General features: G+C 36.3%; 1 protein-coding gene across 4 annotated transcripts in view; it reads left to right on the top strand.

Annotated features, from left to right (window-relative positions):
- The window catches only part of lama5 (laminin, alpha 5), a 206,831-nt gene that overhangs the window by 84,020 nt on the left and 107,686 nt on the right, over positions 1-15,125 (top strand). For all 4 annotated transcript variants that reach the window (XM_073938014.1, XM_073938013.1, XM_073938012.1 and 1 more), the window contains 7 exon segments: positions 1,555-1,673; positions 5,413-5,503; positions 7,462-7,596; positions 7,708-7,752; positions 7,854-7,997; positions 11,253-11,390; positions 13,769-13,903. In XM_073938014.1, the coding sequence (XP_073794115.1) occupies positions 1,555-1,673; positions 5,413-5,503; positions 7,462-7,596; positions 7,708-7,752; positions 7,854-7,997; positions 11,253-11,390; positions 13,769-13,903 (807 nt within the window).

Below are 15,125 nucleotides of genomic sequence, written 5' to 3'. Positions count from 1 at the left end.
TTTTACTCAATTTTCATGATTGAGAACATACACATAAACACAATCTTAATGTTTTATTTACGTTGTAGCATCACATTAAACACAACCTTCTCTTTTAACCTTTGCTGTTTTTATTGCTTGAAATCAAGATGGGAAATTTTACATGACGTCAAAATATTTATGAAGGCAGGTTTAAAATGATATATTTTTAATTAAATTTGAATTTTCAATTAATTATAGAACAAACAAATAAATGTTAGGCTTTTTTCACAGTAAGTGGCACCTTACATTTATATTTATTTATTTAATGTATTTTTATTATGTAAAACACACAAAGACACACACAAATATACTTTTTTTCCTAAAAATAACCCAAATAAATGAGTAAAATAAAGCATATATATATACAGTTGAAGTCAGAATTATTAGCCCCCCTGAATTATAAGTGCCTCTGTTTATTTTTTTCCACAATTTCTGTTTAATGGAGGGAAGATTGTTTCAGCACACTTCTAAACATAATAGTTTTAATAACTCATTTCTAATAACTGATTTGTTTTATCTTTGCCACGATGACAGTAAATAATAATTTACTTCATATTTTTCAAGACACTTCTATACAGCTTAAAGTGACATTTAAAGGCTTAACTAGGTTAATAAGGTTAACTAGGCAGGTTAGGGTGATTAGGCAAGTAATTCTACAACAATGGTTTGTTCTGTAGACTAACGAAAGAAAAATTAGCTTAAAGGGGCTAATAATTTTGTAAAAAACATTAAAACAAGGAAAACAGGGAATATGTTTTACAAACAAACGTAATAATTTATTAATCATCGTAAACTAAGAAAAGCATGAACATGGGAGATAAAATGAATACAGTAACAAAATTCTATTTAATGCTCCATAAAAAAACTTCGGTAACAAAAAACCAAAACTCAACAGAACCATTAAAAATGTGAAAATATTATTTGACATCAATTGTTGACCATATACATAAAAAACATTACTATATTAATCAATCAAATAAGTTTCATGGAAAAGCAAATGTAAATGTTCCAAATAAAATACCAGACTAGACACTGTGTGTGTATGTTGAATGCATTAGACATACATACAGATCTGCAGCTTATGTTACCATTGTGAAATTCTATTTATATTTGGTTTGTATCAGTTACGTCTAGAGCCAAGTTAACAGTTTTGTTGTAACAGAAACAACTGTTAGTAATATTTTGGTCTCTGGTAGGTCTTGTAAGATTAAATACAAATTATAAAAGTACGATTAAAAAGTTTAAAGACATTTTCTCATCTCTAACTTCCCTCCAAGCTAATCACTGTTCTCTTTCTTCTTCCCTTCTCTGCTGTCATTCACATTTGGACAGTCTGAACTCTTCAGGGGTTCTGACTGAAGTGTGTATGTCTTTTATTTCCTCCGCTTGGGTATTTTGTCTCTGTGCTGCCAGAAGAGTTATTAACCTCAGCATGATTTATTTTTTTAAGCTGATTATATGGTGTTCTCACTCCCTCTCTCTCTCTGTGTGTGTATGTGTGTGTGTGTGTGTGTGTGTGTGTGTGTATTGCAGCATGTAACTGCCACAGACACTCTTCAGAGTGCTACTACGACCCAGAGATCGATCAACGCAGATCCAGTCTGGACATGCAGGGAGAATACAATGGCGGTGGAGTGTGTGTCGAGTGCCAGGTGGGCTCAGGTGTACAAACATACAATTATGAAGCAATTGTAGTAATAAAGGCATTGGTTGTGGTTTACAACTTGCCAAGGCATCATTTCGGGCCAACAAACAGACTTCGTACAGGTGCTGGAAATTCTTGAAAATGTTTTCATTTTTAATTGAGTGTTTCTGAGGTTTGAAAAGTGCCTGAAATTGCTTGAAAATGAAGTTATGTTGCTTTCTCAATTTTTCTTTGAGTTATGATTTATGTTCTTCTGTACGATAAAGTGCAGAAAATGTTTGGTTTATGTGTTCATTTGCTTTCGCTCTTATACGAGAGATTATTTGTGTTGAACACTCTGGGCTCTCTTTTAAATATCTAGGCGCAAAGTCTGAAGCGCAGGGTGCAAAAGCATTAAGGGCGTATCCGAATCCACTTTTGCTGTTTTAAGGACGGAAAAATCCGCTTTGCGCCACTGTGCATGACCTAACAGGGTTGAGCTTATTCTCTTAATAACTTCTAGGTGTGTTTTGAAAATAAACCAATTAGAGTCTCATCTCCCATTCCCTTTAAGAGTCAGTAGTGTTGCGCCACAGCGCATTTGCTTTTTACATGACAGACATTGTAAGTGTAAAAACTGAACACTTCACTAGAGAGAAAACAGTTAAACAGACCATCTGCAGTGTGAGAATGAGAGATGAGCCTCCTCCATTTGGCCTTTACTTTCACTTTCACTTTCTTACGTGGATAAGGAAGCTACGCAATCCACTGAAGACATCTATTAGCCTACATAATTAGTTTTGTTTGTTAAGTGCGAAGATTTGTTTCAAAACTATTTTTAAACTCAGTTCTAATTTCCAGCAAACACATAAATGAACAATAATGTTATATTATGAGTTATATCCTAATACACATGCTGTGCCCCATATGGGTTAAAACAGGTGGACAAATCTAAGCTTGTTTTTAATAAAACAAATATAAATATGCATAAAGTAAATGTTGCTAATAATGCTAACATTATAATAATAACATCATACAAAAGCAAGTTGTCATGAATAAACAAAAATAAAGCCCCCCGAGGTGAGAAGGCATGGAGGTGGTGGTTTTTTAATTATATAAAGTAATAATTATTGTAATATTGTAATCCTTTAATTTTTGGAAAATTTGTAAATATATTTGGGACTTTAGACCTGCTTTGAGCTGGTCTATTGTGCAGTCTATTTTAGTTCCTCAAAATAGCAATGCGTCAACAATGCGCCTTAACACACCTCCTTTTTTAGACCAGAATGCCTATGGTCCCACATATGAGCGCAAATGCATTTGCTATTAAAACAGAATGGCGCAAAATGTCAAAATGACACTTGCGTCGAGCTGAAACTAGCAAATAACATTCGCGTCGCACCTTGCATCACATTGCGCTGGGTGTATGATAGGTATGGAGGCTACACACCAAATTTCCCATTTGTTTTTGTCTCTACACTGCAAAAAATGCTTTTCTTGCTTAGATTTTTTGTTCTGTTTGTAGTCCAAATATCTAAAAAATTTTAATTCGAGATGAATTTTCTAGACAAGCAAAACATGTTGCCTTGTTTTAAGAAATAATCTGCTAATATTAAGTGATTTTTACCCGAAAACAAGCAAAATAATCTGCCAATGGGTAAGCAAAGTAATCTTTTGTCAAAAGGAAAAAAAAGATTATTTTGCTTACCCCATTGGCAGGTTTTAAGGTAAAAATCACTTAATATTAGCAGATTATTTCTTAAAACAAGGCAACATGTTTTGCTTGTCTAGATAATTCATCTCGAATTAAGAATTTTTAGATATTTGGACTACAAACAAGACAAAAAATCTAAGCAAGAAAAGCATTTTTTTTTTTTTGCAGTGTAGTGCAAGTATCTTAAAATTCTTAAATTAAGAAGCATTTTCTAGTCAAGCAAAACATATTGTTTTCAGAAATAGCAGTCAAAATTAAGTGAGTTTCTTCTTAAAACAAACCAAATAATGTGCCAATGTGGTAAGCAAAATAATCTTGTTTTCAGTTTGATTATTTTACTTTCCCCAACTAGCAGATTATTTTATTTACACAGAACGATCATCTCAGCACTGTTGCAGACCCATAGCCAGACTGTTAAAAGGGGTGGTTCTCTTTTCTCAAAAAGTAGACCTTTTGCACAAATTTTCTAATATATTATGATGTTCAAATATTGCATTTTAGTGACATTTTAAGCACTTATTTTTGAATTTGCTTGCAACAAATATAATTTCTACATTTTTGTCAAAGTGCTTAACATACAATTTTATGTTAACAAAAAGTTGTGTTTATTTACAAATGTGCATTTAAAATGTCAGACATTGCCAGGGATATAATGTCATTTTTAGCGAACAGGTGAGATATCCGAGAAAGCCAGACAAAAAAAGGACTGCAGTATGCATTACAGGGGTATATTCACCACATAATAGGCAACTAATATTAAATCGGTTGAATAAATCAATCAAAACTGAAGCTAGCTTAGCCTAGCCGCCTCATACACTGACCATTCAACAGCTTAGCTCATGCTCAGAATAATCTAATAATAACAAATGAAACCGGGATTTCTCTATATTTAGCCAAAAAGCCCATTGGACTAATTGTTGTGCAATGTAATATACCGTTACTAACCGACGAGGAAACACGCATGACAGTGCTTTTACATAGTTCATTTATAGAAAGAACAGCCAGAAAGGGTGAACTGATGGATTTGTGCTGAATATTAGCATCATTGGCCCATAACAATGTACAGTAAGTTACCTATAACTGTCAGTATGTTTGTGTTCTCTTTATAAATGGCTGAAAAACAGCTGCGGGTAAAGTAAATTGATCGCAAGTGCTTAGTTTTTGTGATCATATTTCAGTTTTGTTCTGTTGATTTGTAATTTCAAACATTCATAGCTTGAAACAGATGGAAATATGAAGTTCAGTAAAGTTAGCAACAGATTTGCAGATTCTTGTCTTCCGGATCAATAACTCATGTCATTATGACCTATTCGCTAGTATAAGTTACTAACGTTATGGCGAAGTTATAGCCGTCTGTCTATCACTGAATGTCTGCCCCGTTGAAGAGACTATGCTAGTGGCATGTGCAGGATAGGGGGGGATGGCAGGGGTGGGTGGTTATGGCTCACGAGAACTGAAGACCATGGTGGCGGGGGGTGGTGTGGGGGCTGGAGGGTGAAACTGGGGCACTAAGGATCATTTTGGAAGTGCACTTTCTATCAAAGATTAAAAAGAGGGCATGTGGACTGCACAGGTTTAGCCCTATGTGTGCACGTGCCTGCTGAATGTTTCAGGAATATCAAAACAAACCAATTTAGCTCCGCTCCTTTTGCCCCCTCACACAGCTTGATCCAAGCTGATATTTCTCCTTTTGAGTTTTAGGTTTTGAAAAGGGGAAAAATTCCACTGCACCAGCCAAACTTTAAGGTATCAACCGGGTATCAGATATGCACAATCCATATGCAATTGCTCGAAAGCTTGACAGAGCCCCTGCACTACAGTTGCTAAGCCACGATTGGTGGGTGGCGGTTTTTGGGCGGGGTTTAGCGAAGGGTCAATTATGTATGCACATGTATGTAAATATGTAATTAGCCACAGTTGTAAAATGATGGAAAAGTGCGTAAATTTGATGACTTTGGAAAAGGTGTGAGTGCATGTTGTCCATCAAATGCAACACAGAGTTTCTCTCGTTTATAAGTACATCCTTTGATTTTGTTGACTTGTTTTCTCGTAGCATCACACCACAGGCGTCAACTGTGAGCGCTGTATTCCTGGCTACTACAGATCACCTGACCATCCTCTAGAGTCACCATTCGCCTGTTCAAGTGAGTCATACACGTCATTTAACAAATGCTTTTTTATTTAGTTCAGTTCATCTTTATTTCTATAGCGCTTTTACTATGTAGATTGTGTCAAAGCAGCCTAACATAATTTTTTATCCAATAAAAAAAAGGAGAAAGAAGCGATCAAGCCAACAAAAGAGCTACAGTATGTCAAAGTTAATTAGTCTGGTTTTAATTGATAAAAAAATAAATAAAATAGAAATGTATAATGTAAAAATCTTGACACTAATCACTAATCTTGACTAAGGGTCATGTGGCACATCTGCAGCTTGTATTTAGATTTTAATTTGTGCTGTTCCAGAAAAATATATAATAATGATTATTAAAAATATTTGTGAATTATGGTAAGTTGAAAAAATGTGAAAAATGTAAAATATGTTGTAACCTTAAAAACAAAACATTCAGAATATGAAAAAGACATGATTGTTTTTATTAGGACTTGTTAGTTTTACCACATATATTGTGATTAATATTAGTTAGGATTTGCTGAAATAAATTTAAACATGGATTTTTATTAATATTTGCATAGAAAGCTCCAGAAAATGTTTTTGTAAACATTCATTCTTTTATTCATAAATTTTCTTTAACTAAATTGTCCATAGTGAACGAGTTTGTTTGTGTGGAAGTTTCCCAGAGATGGGTTGCAGCTTAAAGGGCATCCGCTGTGTATAAACGTGCTGGATAAGTTGGCGGTTCATTCCGCTGTGGCGACCCCTGATTAATAAAGGGACTAATGCCGAGTTCAGACTGCATGGTTTTCAAAGTAGTCGTGTCACAGATGTTTTCACACTGCATGACTATCTGGGCTAGCGTTTTGTCGCTGCTTTGTTTACACTGCAAGATGGATTGGTGACAAGGGCTTTAACATTGCACGACTTTACAATAGGAAGAATCGCTGACAACTTCGTCCAAACTACATCTCCGAGCCAAAAACACGTAGTATATCATTTATTATTAAAAATGAGAAAGAATCCTTTAATGGGTAGAAACTGTACATATTTGCTCACCTGGGTTTGAAGGAAATAAGCAATTTCTCCTCAACTTTCTTTTTTAACTTTCTGTATGAAGCGTCAAACAGACACGAGTGCTTCTGTCAAACTTCCACTAGTTATTCCTTTATTTCTTGGGTCCAAATAAACTGAAAATGAGCGCTTCTCCCCTCTCTGAAACTTCTCCCCCAGCCTGTGGTGTGGTCCTGCTGACCTGTAGCTACACACACGCAAGTGAATGCTGCACTCTTACTGACTGTAGCCAATCTCCGATGTTATTTCCATCAAAACTCATCTCACACGGCATGATTTAAATCGCCGACAACTCCGGATATTTAGCACGCCAAATATCTCACAGGCATCGTTGACTCATCGGCGATTCTCCCAGATCGCGAATTTGATAGTTCATACTGTGTGATTGTCACTCATGTGCTTGAGCGCCGATTTGCCTGTGATTTCAGGCATTTGTCTGTGATTTCTCCAAACCTGTCGGTGAGTCAAAATCGGGGCTAAAATCATGCAGTCTGAACTCGGCAATACTGTGAATACTGTGAAAATTTCCTTGCTCTGTAAAACACCATTTGGGAAATTTTTCAAAAACAAAAACAAAAACAAAGGGGGGCTAATAATTCTGACTTCAACTATATATATTTATTAATTATATTTATTTTTTTATTATATTTATAGTTTAATAAATAATTAGTATTATTTTCTTTTTAGTACTTAAACTTGTCTTATTATTTCACTTAGTTTCCAAGGTACCATTTTTAAACTGTTAGTGTTTATAAGGTAATCATGTTATCGTGTTTATCATGTTTTCCTCGATTATTAACATTTTTAATTGTTTTATTTAGCAGTAATAATGCTGGTCATACAGTCATATAAATGAAAATACAACTGTAGATATCTTCCTTTCTTCACTTTTCTCTGATTCTCTCATGTTTCTTGCAGAATGCCAGTGTGAATCTGAGTTCACCGAGGGCACATGTGAGGACCGAACTGGACGCTGTTACTGTAAACCCAACTACACTGGCGAGAACTGTGACCAGTGTGCAGAGGGATACGAACACTTCCCTGAATGCTACCGTAAGTCTATGTCCACTTTTATTGCAGGCTTCTAACAGCACATTTCATCTAAAACTTCCCCCAGTGCAGAAGGTCATTCAAAACTATTAACAAACATTTTATTCACTTCAGAGGTGTTAATCAACGGAGAGGTCAGACCTGCAGGAGAAAACATCAGTAAGACACTGATTGACTCATCTTTAGCATTATGTCATATGATTCAACTTGATTCTTGTTTGCTGATTTCTCACGGTTTTTTAATGTGTTTTTGTGTTTAGTTGACTGTGAGTGTAATGCTGCTGGCACTGAAGGAAACTCCTGTAGGCCGGACCCTCGCACCAATACATGTGTGTGTAAACCTGAATTCACTGGGGAACATTGTGACACCTGCTCTCATGGATACTTCAGCATCAACTGCCAACGTAAAGACACACACACACACACACACACACACACACACACACACGCACACACACACACACACGCTGTAGGCGTTACATTTGTTAAACTATGTAGGAATAAATATTTTGTTTTTGTTTAATCACATTATATATATATCTATATATGTATGGGGCAGCACGGTGGCTCAGTGGTTAGCACTGTCGCCTCACAGCAAGAAGGTCGCTGGTTCAAGTCTAGGCTGGGTCAGTTGGCATTTCTGTGTGGAGTTTGCATGATCTCCCTGTTTTGGCGTAGGTTTCCTCCAGGTGCTCTGATTTCTCCCACAAGTCCAAAGACATGCACTATAGGTGAACTGGATGAAGTAAATTGGCTGAAATAGTTCCACATTTCATATTCAGGAATAGTTGGTGGTTCATGTTTAACCTCTGAAAAAAAAGAACATAATATTTGTTAAATAAAAAACTAAACATTTGTTTTTTTTTATGCTAAAAGTTTTTTTGCATTTATTTATTGAATCTGGCTTTATTGGCCTTGATACAGAAGGCACTACAAGATTCATTCATTTTCTTTTCAGCTCAGTCTCGTTATAAATTTTTGGTCACCATAGCGGAATAAACCGCCAACTTATTCAGCATATGTTTTACGCAGAGGATGCGCTTCCAGCTGCAACCCATTACTGGGAAACATTCACACACACTCATTCACACTCATACACTACAGCCAATTTAGCTTATTCAATTCACCTGTACCGTATGTCTTTGGACTTGTGGGGAAAATCGGTGCACCCAGAAAAAACCCACGCAAACACGGGGAGAACATGCAAACTCCACACAGAAATGCCAACCAACACAGCTGAGGCCCGAACCAGTGACCTTCTTGCTGTGAGGCGATTGTGCTACCCACTGGGCCTCCATGCTGCCACCTATTGCACTTTTCAACTAAAAAAAAATTGATCTGTGGAAATGATCAATTTGTAGGTTCCCAAAAAATTGCCTACTGTTAATTCTTATCTAAAGGACACAACTTTTTCTATCAAAAATATATCTGTTGCCAAAATGTTTCATAATAATTTACAGCAAGATGACAAGTTTTAGTCAAATAATTACAGAAATGCAGTCATTTCACAGTCATTTTGAAGTGGGTGTTCATAAGACTATCATGATAGCTTTATAATCATTACATGACACGTTATGAATATGATTTTTTTAAATGTGCTTTTAGCAACTGTCTTTAAGTCAAAGTCCACTTAAAGCAAGTCATTTCACTCCGCGGCCATCTTTGAAACGCCTCTCGAGCAGTATGCTTGGGCATTCTGTCTGAATGGGGAAACATTAAATTCTCCAAAAAAATTTGGACAGACTGTAACTCGCATTCGTTTCGTAGATATTACATTCATATATTCATTTATTTATTTTCTTTTCCGCTTAGTCCCTTTATTAATCCAGGGTCACTACAGCGGAATGAACCGCCAACTTATCCACCACATTTTTATGCAGCGGATGCCCTTCCAGCCGCAACCCATCTCTGGGAAACATCCATACACAATCATTCACACTCATACACATACGAACAATTTAGCCTACCCAATTCACCTGTACCGCATTTCTTTGGACTGTGGGGGAAATCGGAGCACTCAGAGGAAACCCACACGAAAGCAGGGAGAACATGCAAACTCCACAAAGAAATGCCAACTGACCCAGCCGAGGCTCGAACCAGAGACCTTTTTGTTTTGAAGTGACAGCACTACCTGCTGTGCCACTGCGTTGCCCCTCGTAGAGATTACAATACCAGAAAACTTTTGTTTTCAAGTGCATTGGTTCATTTAAAAGTAGAGATGTCAAGCTTTATTTGGATATTAATCTTATGTCTGCGAAGCAACTATTCGCAGAGATTTCAATGTGTTTGTTGACCACAAAAAACTGTCGAAAAATGCACACTTCTGGTCTGAGCTTCTCCCCTAAAGAAATGTCAAGGTTATGGCAATCGATGATTGTCTGCTTTACTAGTAGGCTTCATTCACCATATTGACGTTACACTTTTCCCCATTCAAAACTATATAAATGACAAGTCTTGTGTATTTTATAATATAAGGGATGTCTTTGTCATGACAACTTGACATTGCTAGGACAACATAACTTAAATACATAAATAATACATATACAGTTGAAGTCAGAATTTTTAGCCCCCTTTTGATTTTATTTTATTTTTTTAAATATTTCCCAAATGATGTTTAACAGAGCAAGGAAATTTTCACAGTGTGTCTGATAATATTTTTTTCTTCTGGAGAAAGTCTTATTTGTTTTATTTCAGCTAGAATAAAAGCAGTGTTTAATTTTTTTAAAACCATTTTTGGGACAAAATGATTTGCCCCTTTAAGCTGATTTTTCTTTCGTTAGTCTATAGAACAACCATTGTTATAGAATTACTTGCCTAATTACCCTAACCTGTCTAGTTAACCTAATTACCCTAGTTAAGCCTTTAAATGTCACTTTAAGCTGTATAGAAGTGTCTTGAAAAATATGAAGTAAAATATTATTTACTGTCATCATGGCAAAGATACATCAGTTATTAGAAATGAGTTATTAAAACTATCATGTTTAGAAATGTGCTGAAACAATCTTCCCTCCATTACACAGAAATTGGGGAAAAAAATAAACAGAGGCACTAATAATTTATGGGGGCTAATAATTCTGATTTCAACTGTATATTTCATAAACATGATTGTCATAAGGTCATAATTGTGTCATGGATATTTTACTTATGACTTCTTTTTAGTGGAGCAAAATTAATTTGTCAATGACACCTTATGACAGTTGTGAAAAACATGTTATGTCATGGTTATAAAGGTTTCATAAACACCCATTTTTAAGTACCCCTTCAAGTAAAGTATGTCCATAGTCTGTTTTAGTGACTTTTAGAAATGTTTGTTCAAATCTCTAATAGATAGTTCCAATAACACATCAGCTGTCCTGTTCTGCCTGTTTCATTTCTTGTGTTTTCTCTTAAATCCACTGTAGCAGATGACATCTGAGCAAACACACACACACACACACACACACACACACACACACACACACACACACACACACACACACACACACACACACACACACACACACACACACACACACACACACACACACACACAGTGTTTTTTTCTCTGCTGAACTGCTGTTGATCTTGTGCATAGTTGCAGTGTTTTGAGCACAATATACCACCCAAAGACAAAAGCAATGCAAACATGCCCACATTCTCGCTGGTCTCCCTTCCCCCAGGCTGCCAGTGTTCAGGCCAGGGTTGCCTAGATGGCTCCTGTGATGCAGTAACGGGCCAGTGTGTGTGCCGGAGTGGGTTTCAGGGGTATTCATGCGAGCAGTGTGCACCAGGCTACTTCAACTACCCTCTGTGCCAATGTGAGTGCTTGCCAACTCTAATCTCAAAATCCCCAATGAGCGCTGCCAAACCATGAACTTTGCAGTGCAGCCACAATAACTGTTTCCTGTGTATTCGCTTGGACTCTTTTACTACACAGAGTTCTGTTTATAGAAAGCACTTGTTCAGAATTCAGCCTATTTACTTTCTTAATACGCTTTTTGTGTGCTATTTATCAACACAGTGGACAGTAAAATGTGCTGCACATTTGCATATATAATGTGCACATATAATTGGAGTCAAATTGGCAAAAAGTGAAACAATCTAGTTGCACTAGAACTTGTCATTGTTTATACTATTGTGCTTCTTAATGTTTGAACATTTGGATTTTGTTGGGATTTTTCTTAGATTTTTTAGTATACAACACTATGCCAGCAAGATTTACTGAAATTCATTTATTAAAAAATAATGACTTCTTCATAAACAAACAAGTGACTTTTGTATTAGTATCCTCTAACTGTAGCTTCTACTTCACAAATTTGTTCAAGCACATGATTTACTCAGGAGCGGAACATTTATCTATAAAGGTTTTTACTGAATCATTCACTCAATTGAAAAGATTTGTTCAAGAACGCTGAGTCATTCAGGAATGAAACAAGCTGATCATCTTCATAAGATATTATTCACTAAATATTTTACCATTGGATTTGTTTACTAAAACATTAGTGATAAATACAAATTACTGTCGACAAGTCTCAGGACTAAAACGTGACTGTCTTTAAAAGTGATTCATTGAATTATTCACTCAACTTAATTGATCTGTTCAAAAACACTGATTGATTTTTTAGGTGAGCTTTTTATTAATTCACTCAAACAATAATTTTATATTTAAAAATGCTGGTTGATTCAGGTATAAAACACGTGGCTGTCCTAATGCGGTGTTTACACCAGACGCGGAACCCACGGGTAAATCGGGTCTAAGGTACTTAGACGCGTGCACATTTAGAGTTTACTCGCTTCATTCGCACATCAAAACTCCCTTTATCCATGCATCAAATTCACTTCAGAACAGACGTAGATTCGCATCATGGGCAGGGCTTCTGTCTGCCCAATTACTGTAGCTTGGTTGCTAAATGGCTAACGTAGATTTTATCGAGAAAATAACTGTGTTTATGTGCTTTGTGAAGACTGAAAAACAGCGTTGATTCGTTAGTTCTCTAGATACTTTCAGAGATTCACCCAGCTCTGTGAGCTCATAAACTCCTCCAGAAACTTAACCTGGATGATGAAAGCTTTCAGTGGTGCTTCTGACTAAGCCGAGCCCAGTTTGATGTCGGTGTAGGCAGGAGGATTTTCCCCTGGGACTCTAACAACAGGCGCTTCGTCACACTCATGCCCCCACAAGAACAAGCTCCTGATTTGGTTAACGCAGCGCGAATGTTCGCTGAAGTTCAAATTTTCGAACTCATTTTGCGCAAAACATTCGATACGTGCATTAAGCGTGTCAATCAAGCAAAACGCTCAACACGCACCGCTTCTTTTGCGTAAATTGTTACATACGCGCCACCTCATACGCTTGTATTGCGCTGCTGGATGTCTATGCGTGTCTTTGCATTGACTTAACACAGGGCTGGTGTCCTGCACAATTTAGCTCCAACTTTCGTTAACACACATGCCAGGAGGCTTCTAGTACACCTAGAAAGAGCTTAATTATATGGTTCACGTGTGTTTAATTCGGGTTGGAACTAAAATATGCAGGACACAAACCCTCCAGGACCGAGTTTGGACACCCCTGACCTAACATGTAAATCACTCGCGCTTGATGCTTCTTCCGCATCTGGTGTGAAGGCAGCATTATAAATGAGTCATTGTATCATTCACTTAACTGTATTGTTTAATGTCTTCATAAGTCCTCGAAACTGTAACCAACAGGTTTCTTTAAAAAAAAAAAGTGTCTTTATTAGTAATTGAAAATATTTGTTCAAAAACACTAACTGATTTACAAATTAAACAAATGACTTTTGTAAGTGACCTATTGAATTATTGACTCAAATGTATTTGTTAAAAAGATTGCCTGAAACAGATGATGGTCTTTATAAGCTACTGAATGTTCTACTCAAATAATTTTCTACACTCCAGCTTGTTCAGGAGTAAAACAAGTGGCTGTATAATTATCTTATATCAGTAAGTAACTAAATCATTTGATTCAGCTTAATCAATTAGTTTAAATACAGTGATTATTCCAGACTTCAAACAATTGACAGTCTCTGTAAATCTCAGAATCTTTTACAAAACATTTGTTCAAAAACAAATTCATAAAAGCAACATTCAACTCTTTTTAAGTAACAATTACGAATACATTTCAGGTATTTTTTAAAAACATCAACATATGTATCAGCATCTCTCTGTGTGTCTATAGATTGTGGTTGCAGTGTCGTGGGATCTATACCCGAGATGTGTGATCCGGCTGGTCGATGTTTGTGTAGGCCGGAGTTCACTGGTCCTCGCTGTGATCAGTGTCAGTCAGGCTTCCACTCATATCCAAATTGCCAAGGTGAGAAAGACACATACTTGTTGGTATAGGTGGTTTATGAGATCTCTCCATAGGTGTAGTGTACTTTATAAAGTAAAAGTAGCTTATTAGATGGCTCTACCCCTAAACACAACTCTCACAGGAAACACATGGCAAATTTTAAATGTCAAAAGACCATAAATGATTATTAAGCTTTTGTATTATGAGGACATAAGGTGTGTCCTTATGAACCACCTCATTGTTGTAGACTGCAAGAAATTTAACTTAATTTTTTTTTCTCACAGTCCAAATATCTAAAAATTGATAAAAATCCAAAAATAAAATCACTTTTATTTACACAAGTAAACAATGTTGTTGTAACGGATCAGAGAGAAGACAAAGGCGGATTAACAGAAAGAATGGATATTTAATGATACTTTAAACAATGTAAAGGAGGTTGTTCAGAACAGAAATATCACCAATACCAATATAATAAAAAAAAACAGAACTTAAAACATTATGATGTCAGTGGAGGTAAACAGTACAGGATTTACTGGACGAGATAACAGACAGGATAACAGGCAAACTGAGCAGGCAGACAGGATACAATGACAGATAAATGCTATCAAGCTGAAGAGAAACAAGTCTGGGTACTAACAAGTAGATCAGACAGTGAAAGGCTGTTTCTCAATATGCATTCTTGAGCGGTCATGCGTCCTCGTGTAATGTCATCATCAGCTGCCAAAGTTTAGTACCAATACTCAAGACCGCAAGAACAGAGACTTCCCGGATGTATTCTTGATATCGAGGATGCACCAATGCAGACTTGAGCACCGATTTCGCTCTAGAAGTCCCGAAGTCCTTGCGACTGGAGGTTGGAAGTGCAGCATTTTATTTAGATTTATTATTAAAGTTCAGAGATATCAATTGTTTACCTCAGGAGTTTCCCTAAATGAAACGGTAAAAATAAACATTACCATGAACATCTTAATAAAGTAATAAACACATTAAGGGTGTTTGTTTGCTGAAATCTGTATTAAAATCTGTTTTATTTATTTATTAATGCATATTTATAATGTTTTTATGCACAGTATGTATTTGAAAGGGGAAAAACAAGAAATCCTTGTATAAATGCTGTAATGTTTAAACGATCTTCCATTTAAAAACACGTGAAGGTGACGTGACCATCAGGAAGAACGCAGCGTCTCATTTTGCATAGGACGCATTCTCTGTTTTCGTGGTCTCCCGAGTTCGTTCTTCCGAG

The sequence above is a fragment of the Danio rerio genome, chromosome 23, assembly GCF_049306965.1.
Source record: "Danio rerio strain Tuebingen ecotype United States chromosome 23, GRCz12tu, whole genome shotgun sequence".
NCBI lineage: Eukaryota > Metazoa > Chordata > Actinopteri > Cypriniformes > Danionidae > Danio > Danio rerio.
Note: the sequence above shows the minus strand (reverse complement) of the source record. Positions and strands in the feature narration are given on the sequence as shown.